The sequence below is a fragment of the Pygoscelis adeliae genome, unplaced genomic scaffold, assembly GCF_000699105.1.
Source record: "Pygoscelis adeliae isolate BGI_AS28 unplaced genomic scaffold, ASM69910v1 Scaffold156, whole genome shotgun sequence".
In the NCBI taxonomy this organism is placed as follows: Eukaryota; Metazoa; Chordata; class Aves; order Sphenisciformes; family Spheniscidae; genus Pygoscelis; species Pygoscelis adeliae.
In genome coordinates this window covers 634,817-658,029 of record NW_008825016.1, presented here as the reverse complement: position 1 = coordinate 658,029, position 23,213 = coordinate 634,817, and the positions used below count along the sequence as shown (strand labels likewise).

At 44.2% G+C, this 23,213-nt stretch overlaps 1 protein-coding gene across 1 annotated transcript in view; it reads right to left on the bottom strand.

Moving 5' to 3' along the window:
• Window positions 1–11,154, bottom strand: part of IL1R2 (interleukin 1 receptor, type II) — an 18,398-nt gene extending 7,244 nt beyond the window's left edge. The window contains exons 1-6 of the mRNA XM_009326288.1: window positions 11,072–11,154; window positions 6,951–7,022; window positions 5,139–5,263; window positions 4,785–5,043; window positions 2,416–2,590; window positions 376–550 (exon numbers count right to left, since the gene is read on the bottom strand). Of these exons, the coding sequence (XP_009324563.1) occupies window positions 376–550; window positions 2,416–2,590; window positions 4,785–5,043; window positions 5,139–5,263; window positions 6,951–7,022; window positions 11,072–11,154 (889 nt within the window). The remainder of the gene's footprint in view (window positions 1–375; window positions 551–2,415; window positions 2,591–4,784; window positions 5,044–5,138; window positions 5,264–6,950; window positions 7,023–11,071) is intronic.
• Between the last annotated feature and the right edge of the window lie 12,059 nt (window positions 11,155–23,213).

The following is a 23,213-nucleotide window of genomic DNA, read 5'->3' as shown; positions in this document are numbered from 1 at the left end:
CCGTTTGCGAAACAGCGGCTTTCCCCCGTCCTCAGCGGGCATCAAATGCTTTGTTTCCCAAACCCTCTGAAGTCATTCGCAGTGACACCACCACCACCACCAACCCCCCAAGACATCAATCACTCGGTTTAACAACCGCAGGCACTTGCAACACGGAGTTCTGCCTCCCACAGCTCCGCTGCAAGTCGGGCAAGGGTGAGACCCCGGCCCTGCCGGGGTGCTGCGGGAAACTCATCAGCGCCCAAGCACGCACCCATGGCGTCCCCCTTTCCTTGGCAGTGCTGAGAGGCCAAGTGTGAGTTCCTCTTCTGAGTTTCATTAACAAATAAGAGATTTTTCTTAAGTGCTGCAATGTTTTAAGGCGTCGATATTTACCGACAGTCTCCAGTTTAATTGTTCTGGTGATTTCATACATTACACCTTCATAAGGAAATGCCATCTTGCAGGTGTAATAGCCAGCGTCTGTTGGTAGCACGGAAGTCACGATCAGAGAAGTCGAACCTTTCAGAATCACAAATTTTTCACTGTCGTCTTCCAAAGGCAGAGCATCCTGGAGAAAGGACAGCAACTGGTGTTACGGCTCAGACGATAGGTGTGGTTACACTCTGTGTAACTGCCAGACGAAATTACTAACCCTTGGTTCTCTGTCGTTAAAAGTTCACTTATCACTGCGAAATCTGAGCAGTTCCACTTCCCCACCAAAGGGCAAGTTCTTCAAACATGCATCTGTCTCTAAAATGCTCTGAGGCACTATATGAAGTGTGCAGAATCGCTGTTTTAATCTATCTATAATGCCTGTGTAGTTTTTCAATAAAATGCACATTTTAGGATGGAAAAGATGTAACAGGCTCTTTACCGAGTTCTCTTAAAAGTAGTCATCCAACACATCCTTCTAAGACAAAACCATTTTAGTAACCATGAAGGTTTTCACAACACTATTACTTTCCATACATGACCTCATAAGAGTAATATTCTAAGCCATTCTTCTAAGATAAATACATTTTAGTAATCGTGCAGGTTTCACAAAACTACTAGTTACCCTACATGATCTCTCCGTTCCCTGCACTGGAACAGGCTGCCCAGGGAAGGGGTTGAGTCACCAACCCTGGAATTAAAAGACGTGTAGATGAGGCGCTTAGGGACATGGTTTAGTGGGCATGGTGGTGTTGGGTTGACGGTTGGTCTCGACGACCTTAGAGGTCTCTTCCAACCTTCATGATTCTATGATCTCATAAACTGTGATAAATTCCCGTATCACTAAGGCTCTGTTCATACATGGGTTGGAGTCCTGCTAGGAGCAATGATGCTCCTTCTCCATGAAGGCAGGCCAGCTCTTTCTGACAGTTGTAGCACGGCCCATATTGAGGGGGGCAGCCTTTTACTTAGATACGTAAAAGTGGGTTATAGCCTGCTTCTGAAGGGAATCCTGAGCAGAGGCGTTTTGCTGGTATGGTACCAATCACGACACAGGCACTGCTGTATGAAGCCAGCCTAGGTATTGCATCCTACGGTAAGAATGATAGCTGCATGAGGCAGAGCATGCGATCATAGTGCGAGTGTAAATAAAAGCTAAACCAAGGTATTATGAAAATATAAGAAGACTCCCGTGCTGTCCAGTGCGAGATTGTACAGCTGAGGATGATCAAGTGAAGGATATTTGACCTTAGGGGCAAAACCAGGTTTGCCTACTTGAAAAGCCATGGACTGGCAAGTTAGGCAAGAGAACACTATAAGAATTGTGTCATGAATCTAGTATTTCCAAATGCTGTATTCCGGTTGATTAATGAAAGCTACTCCATCTGAACAACTCACAGGAGGGAAGCATCCCTGGGAGGTCCTACTTTATGGGATTCACTAGAGGGGCCATAAAAAAGAAGCATAGTGCCAAAGAGAAGGGCCTAATCTGAAGCGGCAAACCCTGGAGTCAGGGTAGGTAATCTAGCCTTAAAAATAGTTACACTGCCTGTGAGAGCATAGGATCATAGAATCATAGAATCATGAAGGTTGGAAAAGACCTCTAAGATCATCGAGTCCAACTGTCGACCCAACACCACCATGCCCACTAAACCATGTCCCTAAGCGCCTCATCTACACGTCTTTTAAATACCTCCAGGGATGGTGACTCAACCACTTCCCTGGGCAGCCTGTTCCAATGTTCAACCACTCTTTCAGTAAAGAAATTTTTATTTTTATTTTATCCAGCACATAACATGTGGAACGCTTCACCGTGTGCTGAGTCCACCCCAGACAACCTTTCTCAAAATATATACATCTGCCCCAAAATTCGCGGTATATTTTGCTGTGCTCATGGCTTTAACAACCTCATGTTCAGGAGAAACAGGAAGTGGAGGTGTACGTGCCTTTACAAACAGGTTGGGATTAGGCTTTGCACAAAGAAGAGGTGAAAGTTCTTACCTTGTACCACTTGAGCTCCAAGCTTGTCCTATTTGGTGTAAAATCCCACAGGTCAGGGCAAACAATCTTTCCAGAGGTGAAAGTGAAGAGGACCTGGAGATAGGCAATCTCCTGAGCAGCTGTTTTCTCCACGACTGTGAGGTGGATGGAGACCTCGGCGCAGTAAGAGGAGTTCCTGCAGACGGAGTGGGGAGAGGTGAGCACCCACCAGCGATGAGGGGAACTCAAGTGACACCCTTGGTTTCCTCCTGGCTCCGTTTCCCTCCTTAGCCGTTTCTGAGAGGCCAAGACTGAGATCATACCAGGAGGGATCCTGGAAAATCACTGGTACTGTTTTTTTGGCACAATCTAAACAAGTTGCTGACACGTGTCTGCCTCGGAGCTTCAGTCTTTTCGTTTTGTGCACCAGGTTTGGTGTGCACCCTTGGGCTAAGGCATGATTGCAATTTTGCGAGGAGGGGGAACGTGTCTGCCTAAACAGTAGCAGGTGTGTCATGAACCCTCCACCATTTCCTTGAAAGAGGTCTTGACTGTGAAAACCCTAATGATTCGGACCTAAAGGTGAAATAAAAAGCTTAAAGCATGTATTAAAATACACCTGCAGTTACTATTGCACAACCAGTAGGCATTTCTGTGAGTGCATATTATTTTGCGTAGAAAAGAGGGCGTTCCTGCCTTGAAAGTTTTACAGTATTTAACTTTTCTTTCTGGCCCCAAGTGACAATCGCTTCCAGTCTCAAGGAGGACCAAACTGGGGGAGATAGGTGCTTAAACCATGTCCTTTCCGACCTCTGAAAGCCTGCCTCGGAGATGCCTTCACCCAGGGCAGTGCCTGAGCCCTGCGGGGGCCAGCAAAGCCGGGGGGGGCGGGCTGCAGCCTCCTGGAGAGCAGCTGGGGGCTGCGAGCAGACAGACTCGCACTACTGCTGGGGCACTGACTGGCTGTCACCTACGGGTCGGACTTCTAAATCCAAAATACTTGCTCAGCAGAAGCAGAGATCTGTGATAATTTGCTTCCACCCTCATTTTACAGAGTGTTGAAAAAAATCTGGTGGCTTCCCTGCGGGATGATTTGCAGAGGAAAAACAATTTGTTTGTACTGTAATACTCGGCTCTTGCATATCTTTTTCAAACAGGTTTCACAGCATTTTACTGTAGCTGTCAGTAACACTGCCACAGTGTTATAGGTTGAGGAACTGAGGCAGAATAGTCCAAAAAGGGGACTAAAAACACCCTTGAAGGTCTCAGGCAACTACTCTGTGCTTTAGGACAATATTTGCAACCTTTTGTTATTCTGGCCTCACTATCAAAGTCTTCTCTTCTGCTCCACCACTGCAATCGCTGCTGAGACATGTGGAAAGGCCAACTCAATATGCTGAGCATGAATTATTAACTTGAGTTCTGCCTGTCCATCTCTTCTACTGCTGACACACGTCACTCACGAGGTGTGCCTTGCCAGCAAGGAAACTGCGCTCTACACAGGCAGCTCCAGGGATGTAGAGAGATGTTTTCCGCTATAGACCCCAGAGCAAGGTGCAAATTGCCAAGGGCGTGCTGGGAGGCTGACTGGATGGAGGAGCTGGCAGGGGACAAGGACTTGGGACACCTTCTGGAGTTCAGGCTCTAACAGTGATGGACGTTTTTGCCTTCCTCAGTCCCCCACAAATCCAGACCCTGGCACCTCTTTTGGAACTGTATGGGCTGTCAGATTGGAAAAACTCAGAAAAAAATGACCAGCAGGGCTGAAAAAAGCCATGGCTCACGTCTCAACTCACTGCAATATCACAAGTCTGGTACCAGTCTAGTAAATACACATCGGCTCTCATGAAAGATCTTACAGCAATACCAAGGCAATCAAATTCTGGTTTAAAATGTGAAGCAGAGGAAAAGTAAAGACCAGGGGTAAGGAACAGGGAAGAAGGAAGCCACTGCAGAGCCACAGTGCCTTGGTGTATGCTTCATAAAGCAACCTGAAGTGCAAACGAGGCTATTTGCTTCTCTGGAGCTGTAACACGAGGGTTGTGTTGTGCAGAATCCCCTGCCTGCAGCACGTCCCCGCTTGCCATAGCCCTGACTGGCTCATAAATAAGCTAGAACAAACTCTCTGTACACTATTCCCTCCTGAGATCGTAGCCAGAGTGGCAATACTGTGCCATGTTTTATCCAGATTTCAGTATATATATGTATCTATAGAAGACACAAAATGCATTTAAGAGTTCTGACTTTCCACATTTTTTTCTCTAATAAAGTCAGTGAGGAAATGATCTTATCCAGACACACTCTGAACATAACTGGAGTTTAGAATCAAGCTAATGTATTTTAGACATAGTCATCTTGTTAGAGCACTGGATTTTCTTTTAAATACCCACCTTCTGGTGCATACATATACTCCTGAGTCTTCTAACATTGCTGGTAAAAACCAGAGTGCATCTCCTTTTGCCCAGATTCTTGGATCTTCATCTCTTTCTGATATTGTGGGGTTTGAGCCATTTTTATACCATGTGATATTAGGGGTCAAGGCAGAAAAATCCAAATGTTTGTATCTGGGGGAAGGGCATTTCAGAACCACAGGTTCTCCATGCAGTTCATAGTAGTGTTTGAAAAACACAGTGTGATCTGGGCAGTTTTCTATAAAAATCAGAGATATTTTTACATTACTATTAGCCAGGCATATTAAAAAGAAGGGAGAGGGAGACAGAAAAAAACCAAAAGCATGCCCTTACCTGTGCTTTTGACTTGCTGGAGTCTGAAAGCAGAGGCACCTGCTGCGCACATCACCAGGACAAAGAAAAGCCCACACATTTTTTCCCAGAGGAAATCAGCAGACCGAGGGAAAGTGTCTTGAAATCTACAAGGAAGTTCAGTACAAGACAGAAGATACAATGAAAATACTCAATGTTAACTTAAGAGTTAACTGCTCTTTTCCTCACTCCGGACCTGGTGAGCTTTGGTTCACCCTTTGTGAGCAGAAAGGCTTCTTCATCCCTAGTTTATGGGGGCTGACTTGTGGAACAAGAGCATCTGGCTTGGCACAAACACATCACTTCTGTCCCTTTCCTTTCACTCCAGGAGATGCAAACAACATACCACAAGATGCTGCTGTCCCCACGGCTTTTCAGTGCAACAGCTACGGGTGGAAAAATCTGGCTCTGCTTATTTTGCAATAAGATGTGACTGAGGCATGGGTCAGCCGCTTCGAGTTAGCTGTAGTGCAGTAGCTTGGGTGAACACAGGAGCAACGATGCAGTAGAATAGACTTTAACTCTCTTAAGTGGTCACTTCAGGTATCTCCCAAGGTTGTATGGACCTCGTTAAATCCTGTGTCACTTTATCTTCCCCACTGTGGCTACCAAAGTAGGCCAGCCAGCGTAGATCAGGCTGCAAGCAAAATTCCTGCTATAACCCGAGCCAAGCTTTCAAAATCTCCAACAGATGTGTCTCTTGGGACAAAAAACTTTGACTCCCATGGCGTGCACACGCATCTTGCTGTTGGTGCACAAGTGAGTTTTCAGCATGGACACTATTTCCATCTGTGCTAAAAAAAGATGCGGAAAACCCTGAACAATTTGTCCTAAAAATCAGACATGGTGACATTAAGGGAAAACAAAACTACCTGCTGCCAGTCATTCATTGTCATCTGTATTGCCTGGCATGGGCAAGGCAGCTTCTGCATACATCACTGAATGCTTTCTGGTCTGCCACGAGGTTTCAGCTGCTGCTATCCAGTTGATAGATTATGTGTTGTCTCAGTGTACCACAGGCAAAAATACATAAAACATGCTATATATAGGCACCAGTTTATGCTTTATGTAAGGTATTTATGTGCAATACAGTACATATATGCACATGATACATACTATTTCCATTTTATATACAGAAATGAAAATTGGATGCATTTAACATTAGCATAACACTATGATTGTCCCATAGAATGAATATTAAATGACCGGACAACTACTTCAGATTGTATCCAAATGCAAAAACCTATTTCTACCAATATAACAGTCATACTCATAGGTACTCACCTTCAGGCATCTTCTGTGTATCCAATCATGCTCATATTTATAATGCGGTTTTAATCCAAATTTCTCCCTGTTCTAGTAGCTATATTTATCTGACATCTGATAGTTTGACTATAATAAACTACTTCCAGCTTATTGCCATCTTTACAACACCACAAAGCCAACGTCTTGCTCAATAATACTGTTTCATAACCACGGGTCGTCCCCCTACCGCTATATTTGCAAGGGTTTCCAGGGCATTGGCATGGAGCTGTAGCCCCTCTCGGGGCTACACCTGGACTATCTGCTAGCGGCTTTGTCCGTGGCATTAACAAGCCCCATGGTTCACATATAATACCCTGTAACAGGGGAGTTTCTCTCTCGTTAGATCCTTTGCCTGATGAAAATACTTGGTTATTTTGTTCAGAGCTTTCCGGTCCCTTTGGTTTAGTATCTAGCAGTCTCCATAAGCCCTACACAATCTGAGGGTTTAGGGGATGTTTTCATTCCCAAATTTCCATCAGAGTCACTTACCTGTGGTTCTGCGGTCTTTCAGCTATTAACTTCTCATGAAAAGATACAAGACTAAACAATGCTGGTGAGGACCTTATATAGGGTTTAGCTCAATACACAGCGGAAATTTGTCTCTCATTGCCCAATCAGATTTGTGTCAGAACCAAATGACATTTTAGACCCACCTTTCTTTCCTTCCGTAGAGTGAGGATGAGAGAAACAGAGACACACACAGAGAGAAAAATATGTATTTGGATTCCCCCAAAAAAGGGGAAATGACTGCTAAATATATGACTAAATTTCCCTTTTTCTGACGAACGGCAGTTTGCATACACTCATGTCTTCACATGACTATTTCACGCTCTACCTCAAATAAAAAATTCTCATGGGTAACAAAAGGTGTCCTGCAGCATAGTCAGCAGCTAAATAATTGCAAGCTTCACATAATGTGGTTTAGCAAGTTCTCCATGGACAAGACAAATCTTTTGTGATTTCCCAGATAGCTTGTGAATCACAAAGGGATCGATTCCCCTTTCCTTCCGTAACATCCATCTTAGTGTCACAGCTTACATTAAGGCTCTCTTGGCAATGGAGTATAAAAAATTAACACATATAAGCAGATTATGGCATCCAGGCTGAGGAGCAGAAGGGGTAAGAAGTAGGTTATGAATTGTGGCAATGTTGGCCTCCACCTGTTTAGAAGAGGGCAGTCTAGTGGAGGACTTCAGTCTGGAACTGGATCGCAAGACGAATTTTTCCTGTGCCTTGTCCTGACACGTGATGCCTCCTGCGGGCAACCCTGCATTTCTTACAGTCTCTTGATCCCTCAGGGAGCAGCTGTTGTGCACTGCCTCATTGCTAGCCCGGGAAGGCAGTGTGTGGTGCCCAGATGACCTGCCGGACCTGGAGTCAGCACACAAGTCTCTCTCTGCTAGCAGACCTCAGTAAAATGTCCTCCCCTGCCCAGACTTCGTAAACCTCAGCTGAGCAGCCCCGGTCTGGAGCGCTGGGGTCCTAGCCTAAGGCTCAGGCTTTGTGGTGCTCTCACTAACCAAATAATGACTGAGTAATAAAAATACAGAGCTGTTTATTGCAGTAAGCATTTTTTATTTAACCCTAACATAATTCATTAACTCTTTCTTTAACTAATATCAGCCTCAGTTATACTGGAGACCTCAGAATATTGTTTAAGAAGTGAAAAATTATCAGGTTTTGAGACCATGCTGCCATCTACTATGGAGAGAAGAAACGTATAGATGATGACATCTATTAATATACTGCAATCTTTGGGGATGTGTCATATGCTTGGGTTGCACATATTCTTTTGTGTAGGCAATATCCACCATATTACAGCAACTTTAGTAAATAAACAAAAAAAATCACAAAGCCCCATATTTCAATCTGTAGTGGTCTTTACAGTTTCTATATCCTGATCAATGTGGTCGTTGCAAGGGTCTCCACAGCTATCAGCCCCACACATGGCTGCCTGGTTTTGCTTAAGCAGTCCTGTAATCCATAAACCTGAAAGGCTGATGATGCAGCAAAAGTTAGTTACTGCCCTGTAGTGCTCCATCTTCTCGGTGAAAAGAAGGAACTCATCTCCATTGACGCTAGACTCCCACATTTGGGCTACGAAACCACTGGTCTTGCTTTGTGGACCCCCTGCACTTCATTCTGGGAATGTGACCTCATGAATTATAAAATTGTTGCAGTCCTTCCTTTTCCAGTTCACTCTATGGCAACCAGGCAGAAGGGCTGTCGGACTGGGTGACCTGTGTTATATTAAGTCTTAAGTTCAGGCTGTTGCTATATGAAAGACTTATGCAATAGAGGTGGGAGTCTCTAATCGTAACCGTGGTCACAAGAGCCAGGCAAGTTCCCAGCAAATAACCCAGACATTTACCAGGCTCAAAAAGAGCAAAACTGCAGGAAATGAGGTTTGATGTCTTTGGAAAGATTGTACCTACCAACTGCTGCAACCGCATTCGTTGCATTCACAGAGTAAAGCCATCCGACAGCAAGCTGTTCAACGAGCAGCAGAACTAGCATCACTTGCTTTTCTGGAGATTTGTGCCCCGTGCCCTGACACGCACACACATACACCCCTCCACTGCAGCCACTTCAGTTCTCCCCTCATGGCCTTTCCCCACCACACCCCAGCCCTTTCCTTCCCCCCACTTCATGTCCTCTGCTCCCACCTCACCCATGACCAGTGTGTCTAGGCCAGGTGTGGCACATCCTTGGGCTCGCTCACAACTACATCGATGCTAACTGGTCAACTCGTCATTGCCCACCAGTGTAAGGGCTGGGCTCTGCCTGACTTTCCCTCCGTGAGGCAATGCTTTGGGTTGCCCATCTGTACACACCACCAGTGACCAATTTTCATCACACTTCTACAAATCCAGACTCTTTGAAGACACAGCCCCTTGGAAAATACAGATGAAGCAGGCTAAAGGATTCAAAGTGAGTTTGTAGTGCGGTAACATATGCTGTCCTGCCTTAGAAAACTAAACCAAAACCAAATAGCTACAGAGTAGCAGTGCAGTTCCGAGAGAGCATGATGTCCTCAGATACACCTAACAAGGATCAACACTTTTAATCAACATTCTTCAGAAGAGCTCGGTCCTGGCTGTCTGTTTATCCAGAAAATGTTATGATCACATGCACCGGTACCAGGACTTTAAGTTAAAATAGTGTATCTGGAAGTGCAAAAGTCTGGTTTAAAATAACTCAGGAAGAAATGAAAGATAGAACAAGTATTTTTTTTAGGACCGGTCTGCTGAGAAGGCCATGTCACTTTGTGGTCAGTTATTATTGAGTATTTATAAACAGAAATATGCAAGTCTAGCAGCTATATATAGAGAGAGAGTCTTTCAGGGAAGCTGGTGTCATTCTGTGGTTTCGCTGTGCTGATGATTCATTTATACAGCTCAAGATGCTGGAGTATAGCTGTGAAGTTCCTAACTTGAAGACCAGGCTATTTTCCATATGTCTCACCCATTGCTCATCTCACTAGATCGCTATTTCCCACACCAGGGCTACATGCAGCTGCCTTGCCACATTTGGGTGAATTTTGCTCTCCTAGGACATCCCGATAAAATAACCAAAATCTCAAGTAATATTTAGTGTTCTGGCAGTCCCTTGCAACGGAGGCTTTCAAAAGGCCTCCACAAGCAAGATATGTGTTCATTATCCCTAGTCCATGGAAGGGGAAATGGAAATTCAGGCATCATGGAGTGGGGATAAGACCATTTCTATACGGGACAGTTAAGGTACCCGCTTTTTCTAGCGCCTCCCAGGTTCTGCTGTCTGTCCTGGAGCAACTCGTCCAAGTGGCTCTGTGGCTGATGACGTTTGGCATCCAGGAACTGCATTCACATGGACTTTGCTATTTATTCTGTTACTCAGTTTGCCTGAGCCAGCTTCATGCAATTGAAAAGAGGAGAAATTTTCTCTGGTTCACATAAGAATAAGGCGGTGAGGCATTAAGAAATACTGAATATTGAAAGCTGACTGGCAAGCAGATGCAAAGTAAACCACAACTATTGCACCAACGCACGTTCTTGGGCTTATTGATATGGGCAAACCTGGTTTTAATAATTTATAATGTCCTTGTGCATAGTTCCCAGATGTGCTTTTGGGGAGCACAGAAACGGAGAGGGAAGAAAAGAAGCTATCTAACTCTGAGAATCACCAAATAGATGGGACAGAGAAAGACTAAACAGAGGAATTAGCCCAATGCACAACAGATGCCAAGAATACAGGAATTTGCATGCTTATCCAGAGAAAGAAGTGCTGTCATACACCAGTTGTATATGACTGACTGGGAGAAACAGGAGGAGATGGGCCAAGAGACATACACTTTGTCATGAGGGAGTGCTCCTTTGGCCAGAGCAGTGACAGTTTGGTTACAGATTGCCTTCCCTCTATGGGCTCCTGGGATTTCCACAGCCCCTTTCACTGCAAAAGAAACCAGGCAGGCTGTGAAGAATAATTACACTGTCAAGAGTTGGAAGGGGCAGGGAGGAGGAGACCCTCATTGTAGAAGTCAACAGCCCGCAAGGGACAAACTAATGGCTAGAAAGGCCCATAGCCGGGAGCAACGAGGCCAGAAGCACTTCAAGCAACAAAAAGTGCCTCACCTGCCCTCTCCACAAATGGAGTTTGTGTTGACCAAGGGGACTCTCCCTGCATCGGTCATCCGTGATCTAAACGTCACACCCATGTTTGCAATACCTGCCTGGGACACTGGAATGTCTTTATCTTGCCCACCAGTGCTGCAGACAGACTGCCAGCAGCAGATTAAATTGTCTGTGCACAGACACATGGCCATAAACTGGTGAGATAAAGAAATGATTTCTAAAAAAGTGGGATTTGCTGGCTTTTTATTTAAGGGAGAAAACCATCCTTGGGCACAGTCTGCATGACGTATGATGCAACGTGGACAAGCAGTGAAGGGGGATTGTCGCAAAGCTGAGTTTGTTGAAAGGTGTAGAGGTACAGTGCTATCTCTGTCCCTATACGCTGCTCTGTAGAGGGTAATCTAAATTGCTAAATAGTGACAGTCTCACCATCACCACATCCGAACGCCTCTCTAAAATTACAATAAAAGTGAAAAAAACAGCTCCTACTGCCCTTCCTTCTCCCATGGATAAAATTATGTGTAGATATGCTGGATTTTGTTCAGGGTGCGTCAAACAGTGGCTTCACTAGTGTAAAGCCTCAGGTGCTGATAATTACATGCTGCAAGTGAAATCGGTAGGATCGCTGCTGAAATGCAAGCACGGATGCATGTGTACTTCTTTGCAGATCTGCAGATGATGACTGACAAGGCAGGTGGACCACAACTTGCAGCTCAGCTTGAGCACTTCCCCAAGCTACCAGCCATCCCCACCGCTCAGATGGAGTAAGCCTACAGCATACATTATCTACCATGCCCCAGTGCAGGGCTTTAGGTCACTCACCATGTCAGGGCTGACCGGTGGGGCTGACTGGGAGCTAACGATGCTGAGGAGAACAGCAAGCAGACATTTCCCACAGCTGTGGCATCTTCTCAGACCGCAGGCAGTGAGTCAGTAGGGGCAATAGGGACACGCTAGAAAAAAAGCAAACCTGAGATTGCTGAGTAGCTTTTTTTTCCCTTCCACTTCCAAAATTGCAGTGTTTGCTTGCAATCGTGATCAGTCTTTTTATATATGAAGCAACATAACGTGCTCTGTGGTCTTGCATGTGAAAAGTGTAGAGGGATTTAAAAACACAGCAGCGATTACAAAAATCCCATGGTAACAGTAGACAGGGGAGGAACTGTGTCCAGTTGAGGGGCATGAAGTCATATAGTTACATGAGCCAGAACATCAGGAACAATATAAGATTTCTAAATCAGTTATGGTGCTTGGTTTAAACAGCCAAGCCAGCAAACAGGGAATTCCAGAAGCAAAGAGAAAAACAGATGACAAAGATTTTTGTTTATGATTGCCTTTTTGTTAGCTGAACTTAAACTTAATTGGTAAAAAGTAACTTCATAGCTATGAAACACAGCAACAAATACATGTCCTATGATTAGGGGAAAATTGAGCTGGTTTGGATCATACATTACTGTAGGTGTACTGGAAGGGTAATATTAACCATTCATTTTTTATTACATGTTCCTGAATGAAATCTTTGCCTCACCAAGAAGATGAAGTCATTTATTTAATGCAGGCAGTAAATCTTCTCATTTATCTTAGTTTTACTAGCCTTCTGACACACAAGTATATTTCATGCACTTGTTTGAAGAAGCAGGAATATGAAATACACTTTGTGGATACAGTTACCCAAGGTATTTCTTTCCTACTCCACTACCTCGATGTGTCATTCATTATCACAGGAGTTGTGGGGGGCTGGGGTGGAGGACGTGGTGCAAAACATATGAAAGTGCATATGGTATAGAAAAAAAGACACCAACGTTTCAGTTGTACTTGGCATTCTCCCTTAGGACTTGTCCTGTGTTTAGGTCACGATGGCCAGCAATTCTGACTGGCATCAAGAGTTGCTTGAGAAAAAATAAGACAAGATAGACTTGTTCTGGATCAGTGATGTAATGGAAGAGGGGGTTACAAATAAATGAATAGCAAATAAATAGATGCAACAGATACTGCTTCTCAATGGGGGGAAAAAAATCAGTGTATTTGAAAAGAGGAATTAGGAGAAATCAAGTCAGTTCAGAAGAAAAAGAGCCAATCCCAACATCACTGTTGTCCTGCTAAAGAAGAAATGCAAGAGCAACCTAAAGCGATGCTGCAAGATCGCATTTGCTTGCAATAAAGATGAGGTAGGCTCAATCTTTCTTTTTATCTTCTATTTACCTGTTCAGTTGGTGCACATACACTGTGAAGGACTGAAGAAAGTAAGATTTTGTACCATTCATTCAGGTTAATGAACTCATTTGTTTTAATAAAAACAGTTACCACCAGCTGAGCTTGGAGGGTTCTGTTATAATGGCTGACCACGTAACAGGAGTACAAATACACATGGGGCAGCAAAACCAATCTTGGGAGGATTTCAGCCTTCTAATGCACTGAGCTAAGCCCTTCTCTAGCACATGATGTTCTGTACCAGCTGAAAAGGGAACTCATCATTTCAGCAACTGTTTTTTAAAGACTTTGGGAGGATTTTACACATGATGGGAAGTCAAGACAATATTTAATGTTACTTGTTTAAATCGTTGCTATCAATTCTATTTTGAAAAGAAAAAGAAGGGATTTTAACAACAATATTGCTTTGCGATGCAAATTTTCCTTAATCACAAGCTGGAAGAGCATTCATTCAGACTTAGTTAATTGGAAGCAGGGAGAACCCAACATGAGGGTTTACCAATTACAGGAAAAATTGGGTGACTTTAATGAAAGATTGTGAGAAAGTGGTGGTTTTTTTCCTTCACAACATCCCTGGATTGAGAGCTTCCTTCCCAACAAAACTGAGATCCCTGTTAGTCCTTCTGGCTGTAGCTTCCAGGTTCTGTTATCCCAGAGGCATTTCTTTTACTGGGGACCCAGCAGAGCCGGACAGCTCATCAAACCTGATCTTCTCATAAGCGCTGAGCCATTCCCCTTATCTGCACGGAAAGCTGAAAGATGTCAGGACCTTTACAAGTTACTGTTTTTGATTAATGTACAAGTTTTTGTGAATAGGCTTCCCAGGGAGAGTGGTTTCGGAAGGATGTATGAATAAGTGATACGGCTCTTGGCTTGATACCACAGTTACGGGAACAAAAGAAAAAAATGGGGAACTGAATTTAACCATTTAATACCATAATGATATGGCAGCACTGTTTGGAACCCTGAACCATTGTTGGCTCCCTTGAAGGTGCAACTGGCCAGCTCTGCACAGCAAGGACACAGCACTCAGCAATAGGATATCTTGCTGCTCCTCAGTGGTTTAGAGCTGCTACCTGTTTCACGACGTGTTTATGAAACTGAGATGAGATGGTTGTAATTACCTATCCCATGCAGAAGTCACAGGATCTTTTGCTGGAGTTTAAAATATCCAAGAGAAATCCTGGAAATAAGAGATAAGTAAGAAGGCACATGCTCCTTGGTACTCCAATGGTAATTTTTAGACTCACTAGAAATTCTCTCTCTCTTTTGATATGCAGATTGAGACAGAGAGAAAGAAAGAAAAAAATTAGGGACATATACTTATCCATACATGGAGAACTATAGAGGCTGCCACCTGCTGAGAGGAAAGGGTGGTATTCCAATTGCAAAAGTCCCCAAAAGAAGGGTGGAAGTGAACGCCCTGCAGGGTTTCTGTTCCTGATCTGCTGCCTGTTTTTTCATTGCCCCACGCAAAGTGGAACAGCTACAGGATGCTGGCTGTGCTCGCCAGGGGACACCAGAGTAATCTGGCCAAAACTGTTTAGTGTAAACTGGCAAATGTTTGTGGAATCTCAAAACTATTTTACAGCAAAACACCAGCCAGAAAAAGTTTATACTTATTAATAACACAGCTAGTAGCATTTTAGTGAAGTTTACAGGTATAGTGAGAACCTGAGGATTACAGTAAAAAGCATTTACTTTATATAGTTCCAAAACATTAAAAAATTCAGTAGCAGCAGTGCTGTGTCATTTTAGGTCAAAATCCATTAATGAGTTTGCTGGCGATACCATGTTTATTAGAGGCTGACAGCCTCTTGCAGGGCCCCTGCAGCTAGGCATTCATGGAGCCATCAGAATTAGGATGCTACCCTCCAGAGCTTGCTCAGACCACTAGTCTCTTCATCTTAGGATAAATTTACTTCTTCACTTTCCAGAATCACTGCTATAATAGAAGAGAATGATTTTTCTAGTATACCCACAAATCATCAAATTATTCTTATTTCTGAAGGTTTGGTGGAACAGAGGAAAGGTCTGAAATTTTCTGGCACTGCAGTCTGCCAAAGGGAGATATGCAGTGTTTTCTTAACAATGTAAGCAGCCACTGATTTTAACGCTCTACTTAAATGAGCATTTCAAAACCTTGTAATGTTGTAATGAAGAAAAGTGCCTGGCAGAACTGTTCCTGGAGGCTGCGCTTTCTGAGAAGATGAAGAAACAGCACCTTGAGGAAAGGATTCTGTTAATGTGCCAACTTTGATGTTTTTGTAAGAGGGGCTTTCATCAGAAGTTGGTGCACAGGAGGAATAATGAACTAAAGAGGCTGTGCTTTCAACAGGGCTTATGCCTGACTCAGGATCTGTCATGGGTAAATCCAAGTTGCTTTGGGTTCAGCTGTTTCATGTTCAATAAACAAAATGCAGGGTTTGCAAACCCTGTAGTATTTTATGCACATTACCAAGCCCCTTTCAGAAACAGATCTTTCTAGACAGGGGACAAGTTTACCTGCAGCAAAGTGGATGTAAATTCATCTGCACCCTGAGCCAAGTTGTGCTGTGCCTCTGAGGCGTGTTCTGTCCATCTCTTATCCTGCTGCCCTCCATAACCCTCACCTCCCTGCAGACCTCTGTCCTCCCAGCGCCTTTATCAGTTATGCCCAGGCTGCTATAACCAGATCACATATTTAGATGGGGGACTTTATTATCCTTTGCTATTAAAAGAAGCTCTATTTTGTACAGAGGTGAGTTACCTACTGATACAACCACAGTAAAAGGTAAGTCATGAGCAGAAGTAGGGCCAGGACACAGAAGACGGACAGTGCACAGAGTGGTACAAATGCAGGAGAGGCTGTTGTTACCATAAGGAATTCAACTGTATCATTCTCCACCTTTGCACCACTGTAGAGAGGCCTCTCGGCCATGTACCTGGCTCATTCATGAAGGCTGCCCACAACACAGCCAGCAGCTCTCATGATATGAAGATGTTTCTCAGCAATGTTCAGCCTTGATCACAAGACCCTCTCTCTACTTTTCTGTCCTGCAAATGCATGCTTCATTGTGTGCATATATACACCTAGTACACACTGCAGCTTACTCAGGAAATAGTTAACTCTTTTGCTAGTAAAAGGCTTTGTGAACCAGAAACAAAAGGTATTCTGGACCTTCGGGACATCAGGAGAAAAAGCAACACATAGATGTATGGGAAAAAGCTTCTTGATAAACATAGTGGAAAACACCTCCAGATCTTCTAAGGACCCTATGACCCTTCATAGGCCATCCAACAGTTGGGGATCGGGGCTTGCAGCATCACAGAGAAATATCCATGACAGCTGGGGACTATGAAACCCTAAAAACGTTAGAGCAGTCACAGTAGGTCAGACTGAAAGTCCACATAGCCCCGCATCCGGTCTTGACAGTAACTCGCAGACGATGTTTAAGGAGACGTAAGAACATGGCACATGTAGTGTGACTTTTCCCCCTTGTATTTTCTGGCAACCAGCAATTAAGGTCTTTCAGAGCCTCCAGAAAGGATTGATCCCAACACCACCTGGCTTCCAGGAGTCTGGAATACCTCCAGCCTCTAGCCCTGACTGTGTCCTCCAACTGCCAACTCCTCTGTGCTATCAAGTATCTAACCCTGCTGTAGGGGATGCAGCTCCAGGTCCTCTGTCATTGTTGCTGTCCATGTGTGTACGTTTTGTAATTTTATACCCTGCTTGAGGTAGAACGGCCAGAACCACACACATGCGTAATACGAACTTAAAGAGTTCTGTAACAGTATTTTCTGTTCTGCCCTTTATTCTCTTTCTACCAGTTGAATCCAGCACCGTGCAGCCCCAGAAGTCCAGCCATGTCTAGTCATGAACAACTTCCCATTTGCCACTTAGCCTTAGTGCTGGGCAAAGGCGCTTTACGGTGGCATTGCACATTCCCCTGTCATGCACCATCATCATCTACCAAGTGGGTTAGCAAACAACGGACAGCAAATTTGCAAAGAGCAAAGTCTGCATGCAGGAGTTCTCACGTTGGCAGGCCATTGCAGCAAGCTCTTTCCACAGCCTGGGGCAAGTGGCTTTTGATGTAACGGAGGTCTTTCCCTGCCATCCCATCCCTCTGCCCCCCAGCACTGCACCCCCGTGCCTGCTTTTTGTTGACCCATCTCCAGAGGCAGGACTGGCTGATTGCTTACATCTTTCTCATTACCTTCAGATTCAGCCACTCACCAGTCCCTGTTTATATGCCTGACTGCAAAGACCACGAAGTACATCAAGGCTTTTTCCATGTAAGGAGGCAGAATTTTAAAAAGACACCCATTTGCAGGAGTGGTGGCGTTGCAGGAATGACACCGGTGGGCCCACAAGTTACTGTGCTTTCTAGGGCACTGTGCAGGACATGCACAGGTTTCCTGAAAACATCCGGGATGGTGCTGGAGCAACACTTGATGGGACAGCTGACTGGAACACACAGCACTTATCGGCAATCTGTGTTCATGCAGGACATAGTGAAATGAAACCTATGGACATTGATTGCAGAACAAAATGTACTGTACGTGCACTGCTCACACAATCATATGGAGCTCCAGCACAAATGCGAAGCTGAAAATGTGGATGAGCCCCTGAGGGCATTGGCTGAAAACAGTTCAGCCCTTGCATCCGTTTCATGCCGAACCTCATGCTTTGCACGCTGGCTCATGAAGTCGTAGATCTCAGGTTTTCTGGGTGAGCAAGGTAGCCGTAAGGTACCCAGAGCTCACTGTACAAAAAGCATCCTATTACTACTCAAGTAATAGGAAGACACACTTGTGAAATAAGACCCTGTGACTGTGTTTACTTAGGCAACATCTCCGTGCAAGTATTCATTGATCTGTTGTCCCCCGGGGGCCATCCCAGATTGCGTGTCGCCTGCCCTGTTCCGGAAGAATTGCCACACATCGAGAGGCTTCAGCTTGCTTCCTCTTTACAAATTTGATTTTGATAAGTTTGCTGCTCACTTGACAACAAAAAGCTCACCCTGGTTGAACCGGTCCAGTTTTCAACCGGAGTAAGTCAGCAATGCTGGGAAACGAGATGAGAGGAAAGCACCTGGAACTATTAGAATTCGCTTCTGGAAATACGTCCTGGAAGATACCAAGCCAAACGGCCATTATAATCACCCGTGTCTGAATGTGGCCTGTTGATGTATATTTTCAAATTTTTCTGCAGTCCCTAGGATATAGGAGTTTGCAAATCCTGGCTCAAATTACTAATTATGACATTCTGCAGGACATCTAATATGACTAACGTTACCTACATGTTTTTTCTCCTAACAAATACGACAAGGAATTTGTTCCACATTGTGGGATGTTTCCAAGCTACATTTCTCCAGTTTTGTTGGAGGTGGGAAGTGTTTCCTTTTGATGGCCTCAGTCGTCACTGCCCTCCACACAAAAGTACTGAGAGCCACGACACGGCGGTTAATGTGAATGGCAGGCACATCAATATTGCCCTAAACATGACCCAGAGCTCTCGTTAGCTAGGCTGGGTGGTAGCATGACCTTTTCAACATAACAAGGTATCACGGCAGAATGTTGGGTTTTTTACAAAAATTGCACACCGAGTTTCCCATATAACATTTCCTTCCAGCAGCTGGAGTTGAAGGAATATACTCTTCTATAATGATTCCTGCTCGTAAGGTTATGAGTATTGAATCAGCGGCTGTGCATCCATCCAAATCTGACTGTGTTATGAATGCCAGTACAGCAGGGAAGGCAGCTGCAGAAGTGGGGACACAGTGCGATTCGCTTACCTCTCCTTTCAGCCCTGGCTCTTCACTCTTCTTCCGCTTCTTTGGGGTTTTTTTAATGGAATGTTCTCTCCACTTTGTCAAGTTTGAATAGTGATACAAAATTAATGTTTTCTAGTGGGTGGTGGTGTATTTTTTTGGTCCGCTGCCAGTTTTCTTTTTGTGAAAGATTTAATCAACATTTCAACAAAAAGAAGCCATGTATCATTTTTGCCTGGCTCCAAAATAACAGTTCCCTTCCCCATCTGTGATACATAATAAATATTCATTCTATCACGTACCCAGAGGTTTTTCAGCAGCACTAGAGACTGAAACAACTTGAAATATTTTCCCATTTGAATATTAAAGAAAAAAATACACTTTACACCAAATAGGGCCCTACTTATTTCAGAAAAAAAAAAAAATCTCAGTTTCATGAAGGTTTTTTTATTCCACAAGGTTAGCAGTGTTCAGTTAAAGTACATTCTTCTTCCTCGGTTCATACGGTACATCTTAGTATCTACCAGAAGGACAGCTGGTACCCATCTGTCTGTGCACAATGGCACTTACACTGCTAACTTAACTAGCTCTGTTTTTAGCTGCTCGTTCCCCCCTCTCCTTTCACATATCACACACTGTTCACTTCAAGGATGCCATACTTTCTTTAAATATGTCTCAGATACATCACTTTTTAAAAATAATTCCCAACAGTGATGAAATAAATAAGTTTTGGTCCACCAGTTTAATTAAGTCCCAACACACCAGCACAGACTTGAGGGGGAAAATAAGTCCATTCATGTACCCACACACTCGCACAACCTTATGCAAAAAGGTTAGATAGAGATGACCCAAACTCAGACATTTGGCCTAAACAGCCTCAGGCCTGGGGACTGACAGGATCTGAATCTGACGCTGTCTCAGGACTACCTGTCTCAGCACTGCAACGGCCAGAGGGGGAAACCTCAGTCAACCACGGCCAAACGGGTTTGCTCAAGTCCAGCTCTTGTTGTGCAGCCTAAACAATTCAGATGTGTTTTCCCAATGAGGAATAGTCTGGGTCTCTAGACAGGGTTTATTTAGGCAGCATTTTCATTTCCCTGAAATACCTTTTAAATATCGTAAGTAGGCTTAATATCAATTTTCTTGCAATAAAAAACAATATAATACTATAAAAAGTAAAGCAGTATAAAAAGTGCAATGTATCTATGTGAAAAGCTACTGACACTTACACTTGTGCTATTTTAAAATTAACTTGTGAAATTATACACTCTCATTCTTACAGTGCTTGAGAAACAACAGACATGCCAGTTACTACACCCGGAGATGAGAGACTTAGTGGAGAACAAAATACAAGATCATTGTAGCTCAAGGGGACCCCTCTGGTAAATGATAGCAAAATGGACTACAAACCACCTGTTTCAAGTCACGAAGAAATCCAACTACCAATGCATTCTGCCGGAAGCAGGAAGGGTTAGCCCGTGTTTGGGTGCCGTAGTACGCTGTGAACAGCACATCGAGTCAATACATCGAGAGCCCGCCTGCTCTCCTCAGCAAAATTAGGCACCATGCCTTTCCAAACTGGATGGATCTGACACTCCAATCATACTCACCTGAAGTAGGCTGAAGCTTTTAAGTGTGGTGAAGTGAGAATTTTAATCTCTTAGCAGATGAAGACACCGAAATGGGTTCCTAACACATTTAAATGATAGCACTTAGACAAAACCTTTGGGGTTTTTGGTGTTTGTTTGGTTTTGGGTTTTGGGAGTTTTTTTTAAGGGACAGAAAGAAGAATCTAAAGGAGAAATTAAGAGGATGTCTCCGGTCTTACCCAATGTCTCTTTTAGAGGCTGTTCCCCAGCAGCTTCTGTCCCAGCAATCTCAGCAAGTATGAAGGGGAAAATAACAAGGAGGCACAAGTGAGTTTGCAGGGTTAACAGCTCTCTCTTGAAATTTTCTGCCACAATACATCTTAAAAACATATAGTAAGAAGATGACTACATTCCATCTAAGGGACTAAGACTGTACATTTAAAATGTGCTGTATTTCTACTGGAAAAGGATTGTTCCCTGCTATCTGTTACTAGGAGTTTACCTGAACTAATCATCAAAACAGCAGTACAGCAGTGACCTCAAAGGTCCTTCCAGGAAAAGCCTCCCTACTTTAGGAAAACCACAACAGAAATCCCAAGTGCTAGAATTAATTGAACTGCTTTTTAACTGTGGGTAAATGAAATTTTGTTTTTCTTGGAGGCCTTTTTAGAGCCAGCTTAAATGTTAAAATCTTATGAATCAGAGAATAAATGCAGTCATCATTAAAACTTTCCAAGATGAGATTCACAGCCTTTTCATACCTGCACGCTACAAACACCATACACACTGATAACAAAACCGTTCACAGCCTCTTCATACCTGCATGCTACAAACACCATACACACTGATAACAAAACTGCCAGCCCCAAACAACTCCCAAGTCTCCATGGCCTGTGTGAAAACTCTTACTGTGAAATAGCAATGAAACCTTCTTTACCTGAGGCGTGAATCTCTAGACTGTGACTTGAAGTTGGCTATCTTAATGTGCTCATCAAAAAAAAAGTGAAAAAAAGAATGTGAAATATTTGCAACATGCAGAGTGGTCAAGATACTGCAAGAAGCAGAATTTGTGCATCGTGACTAGAAGGATTCGTATGCACAGCATCAGTGTTATTCACTTGACAAAGGCACACTTTAGCCTTTTATCTCTGACCCATTACAACCTCCAAAAATATTTACTGTCACTGCCTCTGCAAACTTCAGATTTCTGAGCATCTCCCAATCTATTCCCATTGCACAAAACTCCCACAAGAACCTATCCTGTGTGCCAGCAAGCACTTCAGCATGCGTGCTGAGAGATACGACCTCAGCCCAGATCTTACTGGAAGGAAACCGGATGCACTTTTCTGATGGTCACCTCTTCATGAGAATGGTGTTTCTTGGAGTGAGATTAGAACTTGCAAAATGGGCTTGCTTAATAGCACCGTATTTCAAATCCAAAAGGAACTTCTAGGCCTTTGTATTTGGTGTTTGAGAAATGTCGGCACAGACAACACATTCCAGAGTAAGTAGTGAAGATGGCTATTACAAAACTTCATTAGTCAAGCCTCAGAGTTACCACAGTCAACTTGAAACCAAGTCACGTACTTGAAATTATAGCATTTGCTGATATATATTTTGCAAACAGATGGCCAATTTAGAAGCAAGATTTGGATCTGGCCTGTTCAAAACCTCTTCTGCAGCTTCATCCTTTCCTGCAAATACTCTACTATTTGCACAAATTTCTGTATTAGCCCAAAGCTGTTTGATTAAAAGCTAGAGTGTCTGCCCACCTCGGGACAGTTTGCACTGGGATGCATGTGCAGTTACACACGGCAGTGCAGAAATGCAATCGCAGTATCACACAGTCGCATCTTTGCTAGAAGGAGCAATAGCTGCACTCACTGAAAAAAAATCTCCAGTGTGTTGGTTCAACCTGTTACTCTGCAAGACAAACATTGCTTTGGGCAGAAACAGAAGTAGGATAGCTACTTAAGAAAGGAAGGAAGGGCTGACACAGCAGAAAAGGAAGGCAGGTCCTGCTTGACCAACCTGATCTCCTTCTATGACCAGGTGACCCACCTAGTGGACGAGGGAAAGGCTGTGGATGTGGTCTACCTGGACTTCAGTAAGGCCTTTGACACCGTCTCCCACAGCATTCTCCTGGAGAAGCTGGCGGCTCATGGCTTAGACAGGTGTACTCTGCGCTGGGTCAAAAACTGGCTGGACGGCCGGGCCCAGAGAGTTGTGGTGAATGGAGTTCAATCCAGTTGGCGGCCGGTCACGAGCGGTGTTCCCCAGGGCTCAGTATTGGGGCCAGTTCTGTTTAATATCTTTATCAACGACCTGTATGAGAGGATCGAGTGCACCCTCAGTAAGTTTGCAGACGACACCAAGTTGGGCGGCAGTGTTGATCTGCTCGAGGGTAGGAAGGCTCTGCAGAGGGACCTGGACAGGCTGGATCGATGGGCCCAGGCCAACTGTATGAGCTTCAACAAGGCCAAGTGCCGGGTCCTGCACTTTGGCCACAACAACCCCATGCAGCGCTACAGGCTTGGGGAAGAGTGGCTGGAAAGCTGCCTGGCGGAAAAGGACCTGGGGGTG